The sequence below is a fragment of the Suncus etruscus genome, chromosome 18 (genome assembly GCF_024139225.1).
Source record: "Suncus etruscus isolate mSunEtr1 chromosome 18, mSunEtr1.pri.cur, whole genome shotgun sequence".
NCBI lineage: Eukaryota > Metazoa > Chordata > Mammalia > Eulipotyphla > Soricidae > Suncus > Suncus etruscus.
The window spans coordinates 32,768,338-32,782,496 of NC_064865.1; the positions used below are offsets into that span (position 1 = coordinate 32,768,338).

General features: G+C 44.9%; 1 protein-coding gene across 1 annotated transcript in view; it reads right to left on the reverse strand.

The window, feature by feature from the left end:
• Nucleotides 1-14,159, reverse strand: part of GABBR1 (gamma-aminobutyric acid type B receptor subunit 1) — a 36,564-nt gene that overhangs the window by 18,756 nt on the left and 3,649 nt on the right. Inside the window, exons 5-11 of the mRNA XM_049765326.1 lie at nucleotides 13,775-13,795; nucleotides 12,157-12,317; nucleotides 8,456-8,590; nucleotides 7,933-8,103; nucleotides 5,634-5,735; nucleotides 5,158-5,223; nucleotides 4,483-4,674 (exon numbers count right to left, since the gene is read on the reverse strand). Coding sequence (XP_049621283.1) covers nucleotides 4,483-4,674; nucleotides 5,158-5,223; nucleotides 5,634-5,735; nucleotides 7,933-8,103; nucleotides 8,456-8,590; nucleotides 12,157-12,317; nucleotides 13,775-13,795 — 848 coding nt within the window. The remainder of the gene's footprint in view (nucleotides 1-4,482; nucleotides 4,675-5,157; nucleotides 5,224-5,633; nucleotides 5,736-7,932; nucleotides 8,104-8,455; nucleotides 8,591-12,156; nucleotides 12,318-13,774; nucleotides 13,796-14,159) is intronic.

Genomic DNA, 14,159 nt, shown 5'->3' on the forward strand with positions numbered 1-14,159 from the left:
TTCTCTGTTAAACCTTGACTAGAATTTTAAGCAATCAGGTAGATATACTGCCACCTCTAGACCTCAAAAGTAGAAACATGAAAAAAAGTACAAGGCGGGGCTGGCGAGGTGGCACTAGAGGTAAGGTGTCTGCCTTGCAAGCCCTAGCCAAGGAAGGACCGCGGTTCCCCGGCATCCCATATGGTCCCCCAGGAGTAACCCCTGAGCATCAAATGGTGTGGCAGAAAAACCAAAAAAAACAAAAAAACAGAAAACAAGGCAACTTGCAGGAGAACAACAGACAACAGTGGGGCCTTACGGTATCACCCTTCCATGCTCCACATTTGGCAAATCAGGATATGAAGGCCCAGAGGGTCCACCCACAGGGCTTGGCTCAGGCTCAGAAGAATAAGTGACAGACCCAGAGATTTCTCTATAAACAAGAACTAGGAAAAAGATAACAATCTCTAATTCACCTCAAAATCTAAATCACCACCAGAATCCAGAACTCTCTTTACCTTAGTCAAATCCTGAATTCCCGTCAAAGTTCCTCTAATTTCATACTATCAGGCAAAACCCCAAACTGCAGATGCTAGACAACTATTTTCCAATTTTAGTCATCTCATAGTTCCCTGGGTTATTGGAGTTCTCTTACGTTTCAAGTTAGCTATTAGAAAATAAATTCACAGAATACTCCAACTGTTTATTTCTTTTTTTTGTTTGTTTTTGGTTTGCCATATATACATTTTTTTTGCATAGCAATTTATATTTTTTATTTAAACAACTTTATTACATACATGATTGTGTTTGGGTTTCAGTCATGTAAAGAACACCACCCATCACCAATGCAACATTCCCATCACCAATGTCCCAAATCTCCCTCCTCCCCACCCAACCCCCGCCTGTACTCTAGACAGGCTTTCTATTTCCCTCGTACATTCTCTTTATTAGGATAGTTCAAAACGTAGTTATTTCTCTAACTAAACTCATCCCTGTTTGTGGTGAGCTTCATGAGGTGAGCTATAACTTCCAGCTCTTTTCTCTTTTGTGCCTGAAAGTTATTATTGCAAGAATGTCTTTCATTTTTCTTAAAACCCATAGATGAGTGAGACCATTCTGCATTTTTCTCTCTCTCTCTGACTTATTTCACTCAGCATAATAGATTCCATGTACATCCATGTATAGGAAATTTTCATGACTTCATCTCTCCTGACAGCTGAATTATATTCCATTGTGTATATGTACCACAGTTTCTTTAGCCATTCATCTCTTGAAGGGTACCTTGGCTGTTTCCAGAGTCTTGTAAATAGTGCTGAAATAAATATAGGTGTAAGGAAGGGATTTTTGTATTGTATTTTTGTGTTCCTAGGGTATATTCCTAGGAGTTTTATAGCTGGGTTATATGGGACCTCGATTTCCAGTTTTTGGAGGAACCTCCATATTGCTTTCCATAAAGGTTGAACTAGATGGCATTCCCACCAGCAGTGGATAAGAGTTCCTTTCTCTCCACATCCCCGCCAACACTACTTGTTCTCATTCTTTGTGATGTGTGCCAATCTCTGGGGTGTGAGGTGGTACCGCATAGTTGTTTTGATTTACATCTCCCTGGTGATTAGTGATATGGAGCATTTTTTCATGTGTCTTTTGGCCATTTGTATTTCTTCTTTGTCAAAGTGTCTGTTCATGTCTTCTCCCAATTTTTTGATGGGATTAGATGTTTTTTTCTTGTAAATTTCTGTCAGTGCCTTGTATATTTTGGAGATTAGCCCCTTCTCTGATGGGTATTGGGTGAATAGTTTCTCCCACTCAGTGGGGGGCTCTTGTATCCTGGGCACTATTTCTTTTGAGGTGCAAAAGCTTCTCAGTTTAATATATTCCCATCTGTTATTCTCTGCTTTCACTTACTTGGAAAGTGCAGTTTCCTCTTTGAAGATGCCTTTAGTCTCAATGTCCTGGAGTGTTTTATCTATGTGTTGTTCTATATATCTTATGGTTTCGGGTCTGATATCGAGGTCTTTCAGCCATTTGGATTTAACCTTCGTGCATGATGTTAGCTGGGGGTCTAAGTTCAATTTTTTGCAAATGGCTAGCCAGTTGTGCCAACACCACTTGTTGAAGAGGCTTTCTTTGCTCCATTTAGGATTTCTTGCTCCTTTATCAAAAAGTAGGTAATTGTATGCCTGGGGAACAATCTCTGAGTATTCAAGCCTATTCCACTGATCTGAAGGCCTGTCTTTATTCTGATACCATGCTGTTTTGATAACTATTGCTTTGTAGTACAGTTTAAAGTTGGGGAAAGTAATTCCTCCCATGTTCTTTTTCCCAATGATTGCTTTAGCTATTCCAGGGTGTTTATTGTTCCAAATAAATTTCAAAAGTGCCTGATCCACTTCTTTGAAGAATGTCATGGGTATATTTCAGCAGGGCACTCTAAACATAGAATCCCTCAGAATGCCCCGAGACAGTGATCATGATCAGAGTCCTACTGTTGGAAAAAAAAAATCTCGATTCTTTTTCACCTTTGCTAAAATATGGTCATTGAAGTTAGAAAAATAACTCAATAGACAGAGTGTTTTGTATACAAGTGGCCTGGTATTGGTCCCCAGCACCATTTGGTGCTCCAAGCACAGTCGAGTAGCTGCCCCAAGCACTGAGCCAAGAGTAGCACCTGAGTACCACCATTGAGCCTTGCTGAAAACCCAGAACAAAAGGCAAAATAAAATTGTCACTAGTAAACAGTATTAGCTGACAAAAGTATTTTAGCCAGACTTCATAGCTTTCCATGAAAAACAACAGTCCGGAGTTAGATTTAACTAAAATTCAATTCTAGTTTGACAACTCATTAATATGTGGCCTGTGACAAGTCACCTAATCTCTCTGAGTCTCAATTTCCTGGTCTATAAAATAGAAATGATTAATCAATGTCAGAATCCCATAAAGATCATTGAAAACATGTATCTAAGCTCCTGGTTTATGTCACAAGAGCAATTATTACTGAAATTCTTAATAAAATGTTCAAGTACTTTAAAACCATTAAGTTGAATCCCAGCATGCTCTCCAAAGCTGATACATAAATTGTTCTATTAAGATACCCACAATGGGGGCCAGAGTGATAGCACAGTGGTATGGTGTTTGCCTTACACGCGGCCAACCTGGGACAGACCCAGGTTCGATCCCCAGCATCCCATATGGTCCCCCAAGCCTGCCAGAAGAGACTTCTGAGTGCAGAGCCAGGAGTAACCCCTGAGCACTACTACTGGGGATGGCCCAAAAACCACAAAAAGAAAAAAAAAAAAGATACCCAAGAGGTATGTATTATTTAAGATGGTGTTTTGAACAAGAATGAAACCTCTCCTTCCACCATGCCCTACTCACTTGTACTCTTACCTCTGTCTTCCCAAACCAGATAATGTGTCATTTGCTCTAGGCCTATCTCTAACTATCCAGGAAATAGTAATTTTGTTTGTTTTCTGGGCTATACTGGTGATGCTCCAGGGTTACTCTTGCTTTGCATTCAGGAATTACTCTTGGAAGTGCTCAAGGGACCATATGGGATATCAGAAATTGAACCCAGGTCAGCTACAAGCAAGGCAAGGTCCCTTCTGGTGTTATCACTCCACCTCTTGGGAAAACTAATTTAAAAGTTTCTTTTACAGCAGAATGCTGAAAAGAGGTTAAATTTAGTTAAAATTCATCAGAAGGAGATTGGGAAAAGACAGTACAGTGGTCAGGGTGTGTGCTCTGCACATGGCCAAACAAGTACAGTCCCTGGCACCCCATATGGTTTCCTGAACACTGCCAGAAGTGATTCCTGAGCAAAGATCCAGAAGAAGCCCTGAGCAGCACTAGATGTTACCCCTAAACAAAAGAAAATGAAAAAAAAAAAAATCAGGAGTGTCCAAATATAGTACAGGGTTAAGGAATTTGATATACAAATGGCTGCCCTGAGTTTGATTTCCAGCACTGTGTATGGTTTCCCAAGCACCACCAGGAGTAACCCCTGAGCACTAAGATTCAAGAGTACTAATAAGCACTGTGTGGTGGAGCCAAAAGCAAAAACAAAAAATCAAGAGCCAAACAGAACATTAATCAGAAGTGAAAGTTAAGCTACTTCTAAAAATGCTCTGAAATCACCATAAAATAAAATGCATTTCATCCCAGGAACAGAGTTTCTGTAAAGGTGTATTTACATATACAGATTTTTTATTATCATTCACACCATCCCCTAATATGGGCTCTTGCCAAATGTGCCTCAATTGCCTGGGAACAGCCTTTCCGCTCCTTGAAAGCCTATTAGACGTACCATTCTCATTTATTTTTTCTACAAATGGAAGTCAGAGCAGAAGTGAATTCCATAGGAAGCATGATGAAAATAAGCTTTAAGTAGGCAGAAGTCACTTGTCCTGAACCTCTAAACTCCACACCTAACTCCTTTTCCCTTTTGACAATCCCTCAATTATCTTGACCAGCCCAGGTACCATTCATTAAGTTCCATATTCTTACCATGTTGGAAATGCTGCGTGTGTTGGCAGGGTTCAGCATGACAATCTCAGTGGTAATGTGGCCTTCAACTGCCTCAGTCATCTCATCCACAGTGCAATTGATAGACGGGTCATAGGTCTTGAACCAATTGTCAGCATACCACCCAATGAGAAACCAAACATACTTCTTTCCAAAAAGACGTTCCTTGTATACCTGAATGCAAAGGAGGAGGAAAGGCTGGTCTTTGTTTCTTTGGTACCTCTTTCTTTTTTTTCTTTCTTTTTTTTCTTATTTAACACTATTCAACCTATAGGAATCAACAGAGAGCAGATAATTGGCATATTCTATAAGTCTTGGGCATAAGAAGAAAGGTTCAACTAATACTCTTAAAGTTATTCCCCTTCCAAATTCTTTCTAAGTATCTCAGCCAACTTTTCAACCAGTCAGGAAAAAGGAAATTTATGGACTCCTCTGTAAACATAAAATCCATAGGTAAGGAGATCTGAATAAGATATAAGATACACTCTGACAGGAAACCAAGAAGTGGAGTTAAAATCTATTGACAGGGACAAGATACTAATCATTCCTTCAGATAAATTGCTATAAACTTAAGCAAATATTGGAAAGGAGATCTAATGAGATACCCAGGTCAATGAGCCCACCGCAAGGCACTCTTTTTTTAAATTCCAACCCCACCTCACAAAAGACTTTGCGGGCTTCAGTTTCATAGAAAAGTCCCACGATGATTCGGGCATCCTGGCGCTAAAAAATAGAAAAACAGAGCTCCTGAAAGATATCTAAAAACACTGAGTAATTTCAAGGCTTTGGTTTCACATCTAAGCATGTTTAGTGCAAGGTTTCATACAATGGGTAAAAAATAAATGTCAAATGGAAGAAGGAACAAAATTACCCCAGGAGATGCTACTGCTTCACAGACTCATAGTTATGTAATATAATAAACATATTAGCTAATGCAGCTGTGCTGATTACCCAGTTATAAATATACCAAATTAACACAACTGTATACCTTAGATTTGCACAATGTCATGTTGATTACATCTCAGTATCGAAAACAAAAACATCTTGCACCTGCCTGACCCTCCTCTAACCCAACACTGCACCCCCAACACAATCCCTCTGAGGGCTCAGCTCACCATTCCCAGACATCTCACCTTCAGGTTCTTGACAGGCACAGCTGGATCAGAGAAGAAACTCTGACGGAAAGTAATCTCAATTCCGGCCTCTTTTACTCGTTCCTCTAGGTCATCCAGGGTCTTAAGTGGGTATGAGAAACAAATACAAAAAACATGGGTGTCTAGGGGGGTAAAGACTATCTATGAAGGAACAGCAATTCTAAATCTTCTTACTACGACTTTCAAGGTGGTCTGAGGTAGGAAAAAGCATCATAAATGGTTAAATGTGGTTTCTGAATGGAAAGGTACCTGAGGAGCTCATCTGAGGAACGGTGTCCAAGGAATTTTACCCAACTTCTACCAGACCACAAAAATGGGAGGACAACAATGAAACCAGAAAAAGAAAAGGCAGGGTTGAGATAAATAGTCTGATGTTAACCTCAAGAGGCAAGGGAATTTTAGAAAATACCTCAAATGCCCAAAAATACTTTTCAGAAAAGACATTTGTACTTCTGAATTTTTTCAGCACAATAGCCAAAGTCTAGAAACAACCTAAGTGTTCAAGAACTGATGACTGGGGCCAGAGAGATAGCACAGCAATATTTTGCTTTGCACAGGTTTGCTTGCATTCGGCCAACCTGGGAGGGACTCGGTTCGATTCCTGGCATCCCATATGATCAACCAGCCTGCCAGGGGTGATTTCATTGTGCATAGCCAGGAGAGACCCCTGAGCACCACTAGGTATAGCCCCAAAACTAAACAATCAATCAATCAAGTTAAAAAAAAAAAGAATTGATAACTAGATAAAGAAATTATGTTACATAAAAACAATATAATATAGTGGCCAAAGCAGTGGTGCAAGTGGTAGGCACTTGGCTTTCATGCACTAACCTAGGATGGACCTTGGTTCAATCCCCTGGTGTCCCAATGCCAGGAGCAATTTCTGAGCACATAGCAAGGAGTAACCCCTGAGCGTCACCGGGTGTGGCCCAAAAACCAAAATAAATAAATAAATAATATACTATTTATAAGTATAAGAAAAGATGAAATCATGCAATTTGTTAAGTATGATCTAGAGAGTATCAAGCTGTATGTTAGAAGAGGAACAGACAAAAAATAATCTATCTCTCTCTCTCTAACTTTAAAGAAACATTGTAGGGGAATGGCAAATATTGAAAGGTAAATTTGAGCTTCATGGGAGGGAGAGTGGAGGGGTGCTAGAAGGTGATAAACAAGTATTATGCATGAACCTTCTCAGTACCTGTTATAGATCTAGGCAAGTTGGTGGGCTGGAAGGGAAAGCAGGGACATATATGAAGGGAAATGGTCTCGGGTGAAAGATTAGTATTGGAACACTTTATGCTTGAATAAACATTTTATGCCTGAATCATGAATAACTTTGTAACTCAGAGTTCATCAATTAAAAAATAAAGGCAATGGGGCCAGAGAGATAGCAAAGTGGTAGGGCATTTGCCTGGCAAGAAGCCAACCAAGGATGGACCTGGGTTCAATTCCCAGCATCCCATATGATCCACCAAGCCTGCCAGAAGTGATTTCTGAGTACAGAACCAAAGTAACCATGGAGCGCTGCTGGGTGTGGCCCAAAAGCAAAAAAAAGGCAAGTGGTGAATAGATAAAAGGATCAAGAGGACAAAGGCCAGAATCACTGAGAGAAAGTTGAAGGAGGATTAAATGGCCACTGAATATAGAAATAGAGGATCCAAAGAATAGAAGAACACACACACACACACACACACACACAACCACAAAACAGATTATGAATTTCTTTTCTCTCTCTTCAAATCACCCTCTCCATCCACTTCTGTCTGTTGGCATCTTTCACTGAGTCAACTACCTATGTATAATACTTGTTTCTCTTCTCTCACACAGTATCTCACAATTTCTATCTCTCCTGCCCTCTCTGTCCTATACCATTTCTAGAATTCCATTTTTTCTGTACAAACACACACACACACACACATACAACGCCACTGAAATCTGCTACATTCCTATGTTCCTGTACTATATTATCTCTCTTGTCTTATCTCAACAATGAAGAGCACCTACTTTCATTAAACTGGATCATAGAGGTTTTGTCTATGAAAAGGAGCATCAAAGGGGAAAATAAAACAGAAACAGAAACAGTCCTAAAATCAAAAAGTTAAATTCAACATATTCATTTTCGTCAATCCTCTGGCTATCAAAAGAACCTAAGCTTTACCCATTCTAGATTATACTCTTCGGTTAAAAAAAAAAAAATCAAGATCTTTCTCCCCCAAATAAGTCCCAGGTGGCAGCAGTTTTCACTGGCATTTAAGGAAATTCCCACCCTCCTCACCGATGTGAAGACCTCAGTAGTCTGCTGAATGGTAGCGATCTTCTTCCAGCCCCACTTTTCAAAGAGTTTCACTCGGGTGGGATTGTGGAGTGTAGCTGATGGATGAGTTCGAAAGAATGTAGGAAAGCGCTGCCGGTTTGATAGGGCTGGTGAGCTTGAGCCATAGGAAAGCTACGAAGGACAGAGACAATGCAAAAGAACTTACTAAAAGCTACTGAGTTTCTTCCACCTATTTGCCCCTTTCTCTATTCCCCCTTGCTTCTGTCCTATAGAAGCATGCTTTTCGAAAATACAGATTGCCACTCACAATCAGAGCATCTCTCCTGATCTAAGTTTACTTCCTTCTGATATAGGAAGTCAACAATACTTCCAGGTCAGATCACTGTTACTAGAAGCCAACTGCTTAGGTCTGCAAAGACTCTGCATCCTGGCAGTCAGTGCTTCACAGTTCTCGTAAACACAAACTCTCAATACACCCCCTGTTTAGTATAGCTCAATCTTTTGACCACCGTGGAGAGCTTACCACAATGAGGTTCCACATCCTGGCAGCCTCAGCCACAAGAGTAGAAACAGAGCTGCAGCCAGGCATGAGTATGATCTTGATAGGGTCATTGTAGAGCAGCTCATAAAGATACTTGGTAGCTTGGCCTGGATCACACTAAATTGGGGGTAGGGGGAGAGTAAAGGGTAGTAAGAGGAAGTTATTCTTCCACCTACCCACTGTTTTGCTAAGAAGCCTCTGCTCCAAAAGCTGGCAAGAAAGCTTAAGTGCAAAGAAAGCTCTGATAGAGTAATAAAGATTCTTGATACTTAAAAAAAAAAAAAAGCATCTATCATGGTTTCCATTTTTTTCCTTCTTGAAATGCCTTTCTGTTGAGTCTAGTTTCTACTCATTCCTTAAATACCCTCTCTTGTCTTCAACCTACAGTCTTACCTACGCCCTTTCTGTACGTCCCTCCTTCAATATTAATACATCTTCCTGACTTTCAGTTCATTCTTAGTTATCTCTTCCCTCTATCAGCCCTTTTCCCCAGCTTCTATCAGTGAATAGAAATAAATCTTCAGGAATATGAACAAACTCTCTCTGAGTCCCCAGAGCTATTTATGAATGCCTCCTCAAAACCATTTATGAAAAATCCCTCATCCCCTTCCATTTTCTTCTTTCCTCTTTTCAGAGCTAGTGACAAACAAGAGAGGAGGAACAGGACCACTAGGGGGTCTGCTCAGCTATCCGGCCCTTCCTGCTGGGTGCTGACATTTGACAGGTTCATTAGAAGGAGGGGGAAAAAGACATTTAGTAGTGTAAGCGAGGAGAAAAAGAAGACAAGGAAGAAATTGGAATTTATATTAAAAAAAAGTATAGAACTGAATAAATCAGATGCTGTTAGGGGTATATGAAAGAGAGGTGAGAACTAAGAAAGTAAAAGGTACAGAAAGCTAGAGAAAAAGGGGATGAAGGGAGGATGGGACTTGGGGAAGGAAGAGCCAGCCAGATCTCCCACTGCCTGCTCACCCCCTGCTGTAATATGACATTTCAGAAGCTGCAGGAGCCCAAAGGAAGTGAAGAAGAAATGGAAGTCAGTGGGGAGTCAAGGCCGAGGGGACACAAACACAAGAGACTGAGGAGGGTAAAGGGTGGCAAGAAAATAAAGAAGCACCCCCTCGGTGCTCATTTCCTACTGAGGCCTGACATTTGGGACACTGTGGGAAGTTGGAGATGGGAGAACCAGAAAGGCTGTCAGTCTGAAGAATAAACTCCAGAACTCTCTGCTGCCCTCCACAATAGCCCCTGCTGCGCAGTTTAAAATGCCTACTCGAATGGTACTTTTGGAAGGTTCTTGGTCCCTCTAACTTAGAAATCAGTGTGTATCTTTACCATGCTTGGGTCCCTACCTGCCCTTTCCTAGTTTCTGCTATTCCAAGTCCTACTGCAGTTTCTCCCCCAAGTCCCCTCAGTGCTCCTTTTTTGTTTGATGAAAAGCTTAATGAAAACAATTAGGACATATGAGAATATATGATATAGACAAATAGGGCAATGTCTTTTCTGTTTTTTCATTCCTTCTTCATTTTTACTTTTATTTTTTGGCTTGTACTTGAATTCAATGCTCAGGGTTTTACTCCCGCCTCAGCACTCCTAGCATTGCTCAGGGGACCAGGTGAGATGCCAAAGATCAAACCCAGGTCAGCTTGCAAGGCAAGTGCCCTACTCTTTATACAATTTCTTCAGGCCCGATCTCGACAGTTTCTTCTATCCCATTGCCCCTCCCATACTCTTCATTATTGCATATTCTCTCCACCATGGAATTTTAACCTCCTCTACAATAGGAATCCTCCATTCTCCTTTTGCTCCTCTGCTCTATCCAACTGTTAGGATGTACAGTCAAGACAGAACACAGTTGCCAGAACTGTTTATCTGGCTTTCCATATGCCCCATGTCGTCTGTGCTATTCCCTCCTTCTACCTTCCCTCAGGTCCCCCCATCTGCTCCAAAACACTTTAAGGATCCACCTGTCATAGTGGAGGAGATCTGAACTTACACAAGGCTCCCCTAATTTCCTGTGATCCCTATCAAAATGACTGCACCTATCCTTCTCCGTCTCTCCTCCATACACCTCAAGCAATTACCTCTCCTAAGACAGTCCCCTTCATCAGATTCTAAATTCCTTTCCTGCAGCTGCCTGGCTACATAAGCTACATAAGCATCCACCACAAGAGTTTTTACTGATAAGCATGCAGATATAACTCAGACTCTCCTGACCAAGGAATTAGAAACTGCATTATTTCAAACCTTTCTGGTGGTTTTCTTTTTTTGGAGGGGTGCCATATCAGCAATGCTCAGGAATTACTCCTAGCTCTGCACTCAAAAATCACTCCTGGAAAAGTGCTTGGGGAACCATATGGGAAGTTGAGGACTGATTCCGGTTCGGCCATGCCAGACAAGCACCTTACCCACTAGACTATCTCTTTGGCCCCTTCTCTGGTGATTTTTCTGAAAACTGAAGCATCATTCCAAGTGTCAGAAGGGACTGATGTTGCCTCTCCAAACTCCTAACAGTCCCTCAAGTTTCTTCTGTGTGCACTCTGCAACCGCACGTCTAGCCCTTCCTGCATCAGATTTCTACTTTTTGTTGTAGATTTGCTATCCTTGAGAATAAACAGAAATAATCAGTAGACCCCAGGTGTAAGATCACCAAACCCTCAACTCTCCTCGGTCCCTGAGGTCTCAGAGATGCCAAGTGTCAGAAGATAAATGTAAAGTGAGCTTCCAGATCTCCTCTATTCCCAGGGCCACATCTTTTCCCCTATGTAGGAGACAAAGATAAGAAAGAACTCATAGAACTACCGTCCAGGCATCTGAATCTGCATTTTCTCATTTTCTTACCTCCCCCCACCTCGCATCTCATCTCCCTTCTCACATCGTTGAGGCCACAAATCTGTAAGGGAAGAAAAACTCGAAACTCAAGTTCCACTAAATGCTTCACTATCTTTGTCTCCCCTACCCACTGCCAATTTTTCTTTTCTTCGGGTTACTGTTCCCTGACTTCTCGACATAACCAAGCTCTTGTGGAGGTTCCTATGTGCATCTCGAATCAAACTCATTTTCTCAGTGACAGTGTCCATCTCCTGATCATTAGTTTCCCCGACCACAACATGCCATGGATGCCCACTGCCCAGGAACTCAAGAGGAGTTGAGACGGAGGGGATGAGGACCAAGATAGGACTCACAGCTACCTTGCTGGTTGTTTTTAATTAATAAACTAGACTCAAAATTTTCACCACCAGTCCCTATTCTTTCCTGTTTCAACCGCCTGCCAAGAATTACCTTGTTACCATGGTAAATGTAACCCCCTAACTCAACTCCCTCCCTGACAAACCATCAGTCCTCCAACCCACCTCAGCGTCCTGTGCTCCCTGCAAGATCAGACCAACCTTATAAGAACCACCAATTTTCTCAACCCCTCACCCCCACCCCCACTTCCATAAAGCAGAAAGGCCTACCAGGCTGCCTGACTACCATGTTTAACCCCAAGACCCCCCCCAGACCCTTATCTTCAATCTCCAGCCCCAGCAAAGCTCTCCCAGCCCCTCTCTGCAAGTAAACAGGGAGGGAGAAGGGGTCTAAACTGGCAATCCTAGAAGCTAGAACCGAGGTGCACGCAGCTGTCCCCCATCCCCAAGTCCCCACCTCCCCCAAGGAGGGCCATTCCCATACCCCAGGTTTACCTTGCTGTCGTGGTGAATGAGCTTAAGCTCATAATCCGGCAGGATGTCCCTGCGGCTATTCACGTCCTCCAGTGCCATCTCCACAGCCGGCTGGCAGGCCTGGCCCCCTGGCCAGCCCCCACTCATGGGAAACAGCGCCCCGATGTACACTGCGCGCCGTTCTGAGGAGGGGTGCGGGTGGACCCGCGGGTGAGGCCGCGGAAGATGAGGGGAGTGAGAGGCCCACACCGGGGCCACCAGGGCCACCAGGAGCGGCAGTGACCAGCCTAGCCTCCGGGGTGGGCAGGCCCCTGACCCCATGGCTCGGGCGGGGGTCGCTGCTCGGGAAGGGGAGGAGGCGCTCAGGGGGGGCACTTTTCCTGGGGAGCGCTCCTGAGGGGGCGTTCTGGGGGCGCCTCCATCCCTAGTTTTCCGGGGAGGAGGGGGTGAGGGCTCCTGAGAAGCGGGGGAGCTAGGCTTGGCTCCCCAAGACCCCCAGCAGGGCTCTGGCCCCCCAGAGCTCTAGCTCCCTCTGGCCACCGCCGCCTCTGCGCTCCCAGGAGCGGACTGACAGTCCGACCGGGAGAGGTGGAAGAGGGGAGAGGAGCCGGGGAGCTGGGGTGCTGGGGCGCTGGGAGGGGGCTCTGACGTCACGAGCAGCGCACAGCAGAGAGGGGGCGGGCGGGGGAAGGGGGCGGGGAGGCTGGATGGGAGGATGGGGGGCTCCAGGCCGGGAGGCGAGGAGCCAGGCCAGGCCAGGATGGGGGTGTCGGGGGTCCCACCTGGGGGGGCGCGAGCGGATGTGCCTGCAAGGCGGGGTAGGTGGAAGGAGCCTGGAAGCTGGAGAAGGGAGAAGAGGGGGGCGCGGGAGGAAAGGGGCTGGCGCCAGAGTCTGACATGGGGGCGTGAAGAGAAGGACGGGGTGGAGGACCGAGCACTGGGAGGAAGAGGGTGATTGGAAGGATCCTGGAGACTGACAGTTGGGGGAGGAAGGAGGGAGGCTGCATTGAGGACGGTGATGGGGACGGAGCATGGGAACAAGGGGCTGGGTCGGTGCGAGATTGGGGAACAGTGATCAAAGAAAAGGGGCCGGGTTTAGGGGAGCTGGAGGGGGGAAGCTGGAGCGTGGGTCTGGGCAGGACTGACAGCGCAGAACTGGGCGCACCCGGGGAGCGCTGGGCGGACCGGAGAGCCGCCCAGGAAAACCCCAGGGAAGGGGAAGGCTGGGAAAGGTTCGAGGGAAGGGCGAAGGCACCCCTCCGGGTACAGGCAGAGGTTCTGGGGCTCCCCGCACCCAGCCCCCTACCGCCCCCTGCTGGGACGCTGCCTCCAGGCAGCGGCGGATCGGAGAGGAGGCGGAGCGGAGGGGAGGTGCAGCCAAGCTGGGAGATGGGAGGGAACCCGGCTTCGCAGGAAAAAAAAAGAGACTGGAGGCAGAACCAGGTAGGGAAAAAGAAGGGGTCCGCCGCAAGGAGGGGTGGGCGAGGGGTGGTGGAAGAAGGGGACGGTCCGGTAGCCCAAGAGCAGAAACCCTGGGATGAAGGGTGAGAGAGGGGAGGGAGGGAGGAAGGGAGGGAGGGAGGGTGGGAGGAAAAGGAATTGAGGAGCACTGAGACGGGAGAAGGGGTTCAGATCTCACCTGAGTGTGGCGTTCGGTTCACTGGCAGCAGGAAAGACGGGGATCAGAGAAGAGTTACCACCGGCGCCCAGCTTCCCTGTCCTGGTCCCCAGCCCCCTCCCACACCTGTCAGCGGGGGGAAACAGGTGCCTGCCTGCATTTCTGAGGGGAAGGTGCCTGGGGGTGAGAGCAAGAACTTAGGGTCAGGATTTGCTGGTTTTCTTCTTTTAATTTTCATAGGACCACAGAATTTGAGACAGAAGTGCTGACAGCTAAGGCATGGGCTGATCCTGGTTTTAGGAAGCCTAAATACTATTAAATAAGGAGAGTTCTTTAAATAATACAAATAAAATTGGTTTTAAATGATTGTTTTATCTCACTTTTGCTTTTCACTTGTTATCAAAAA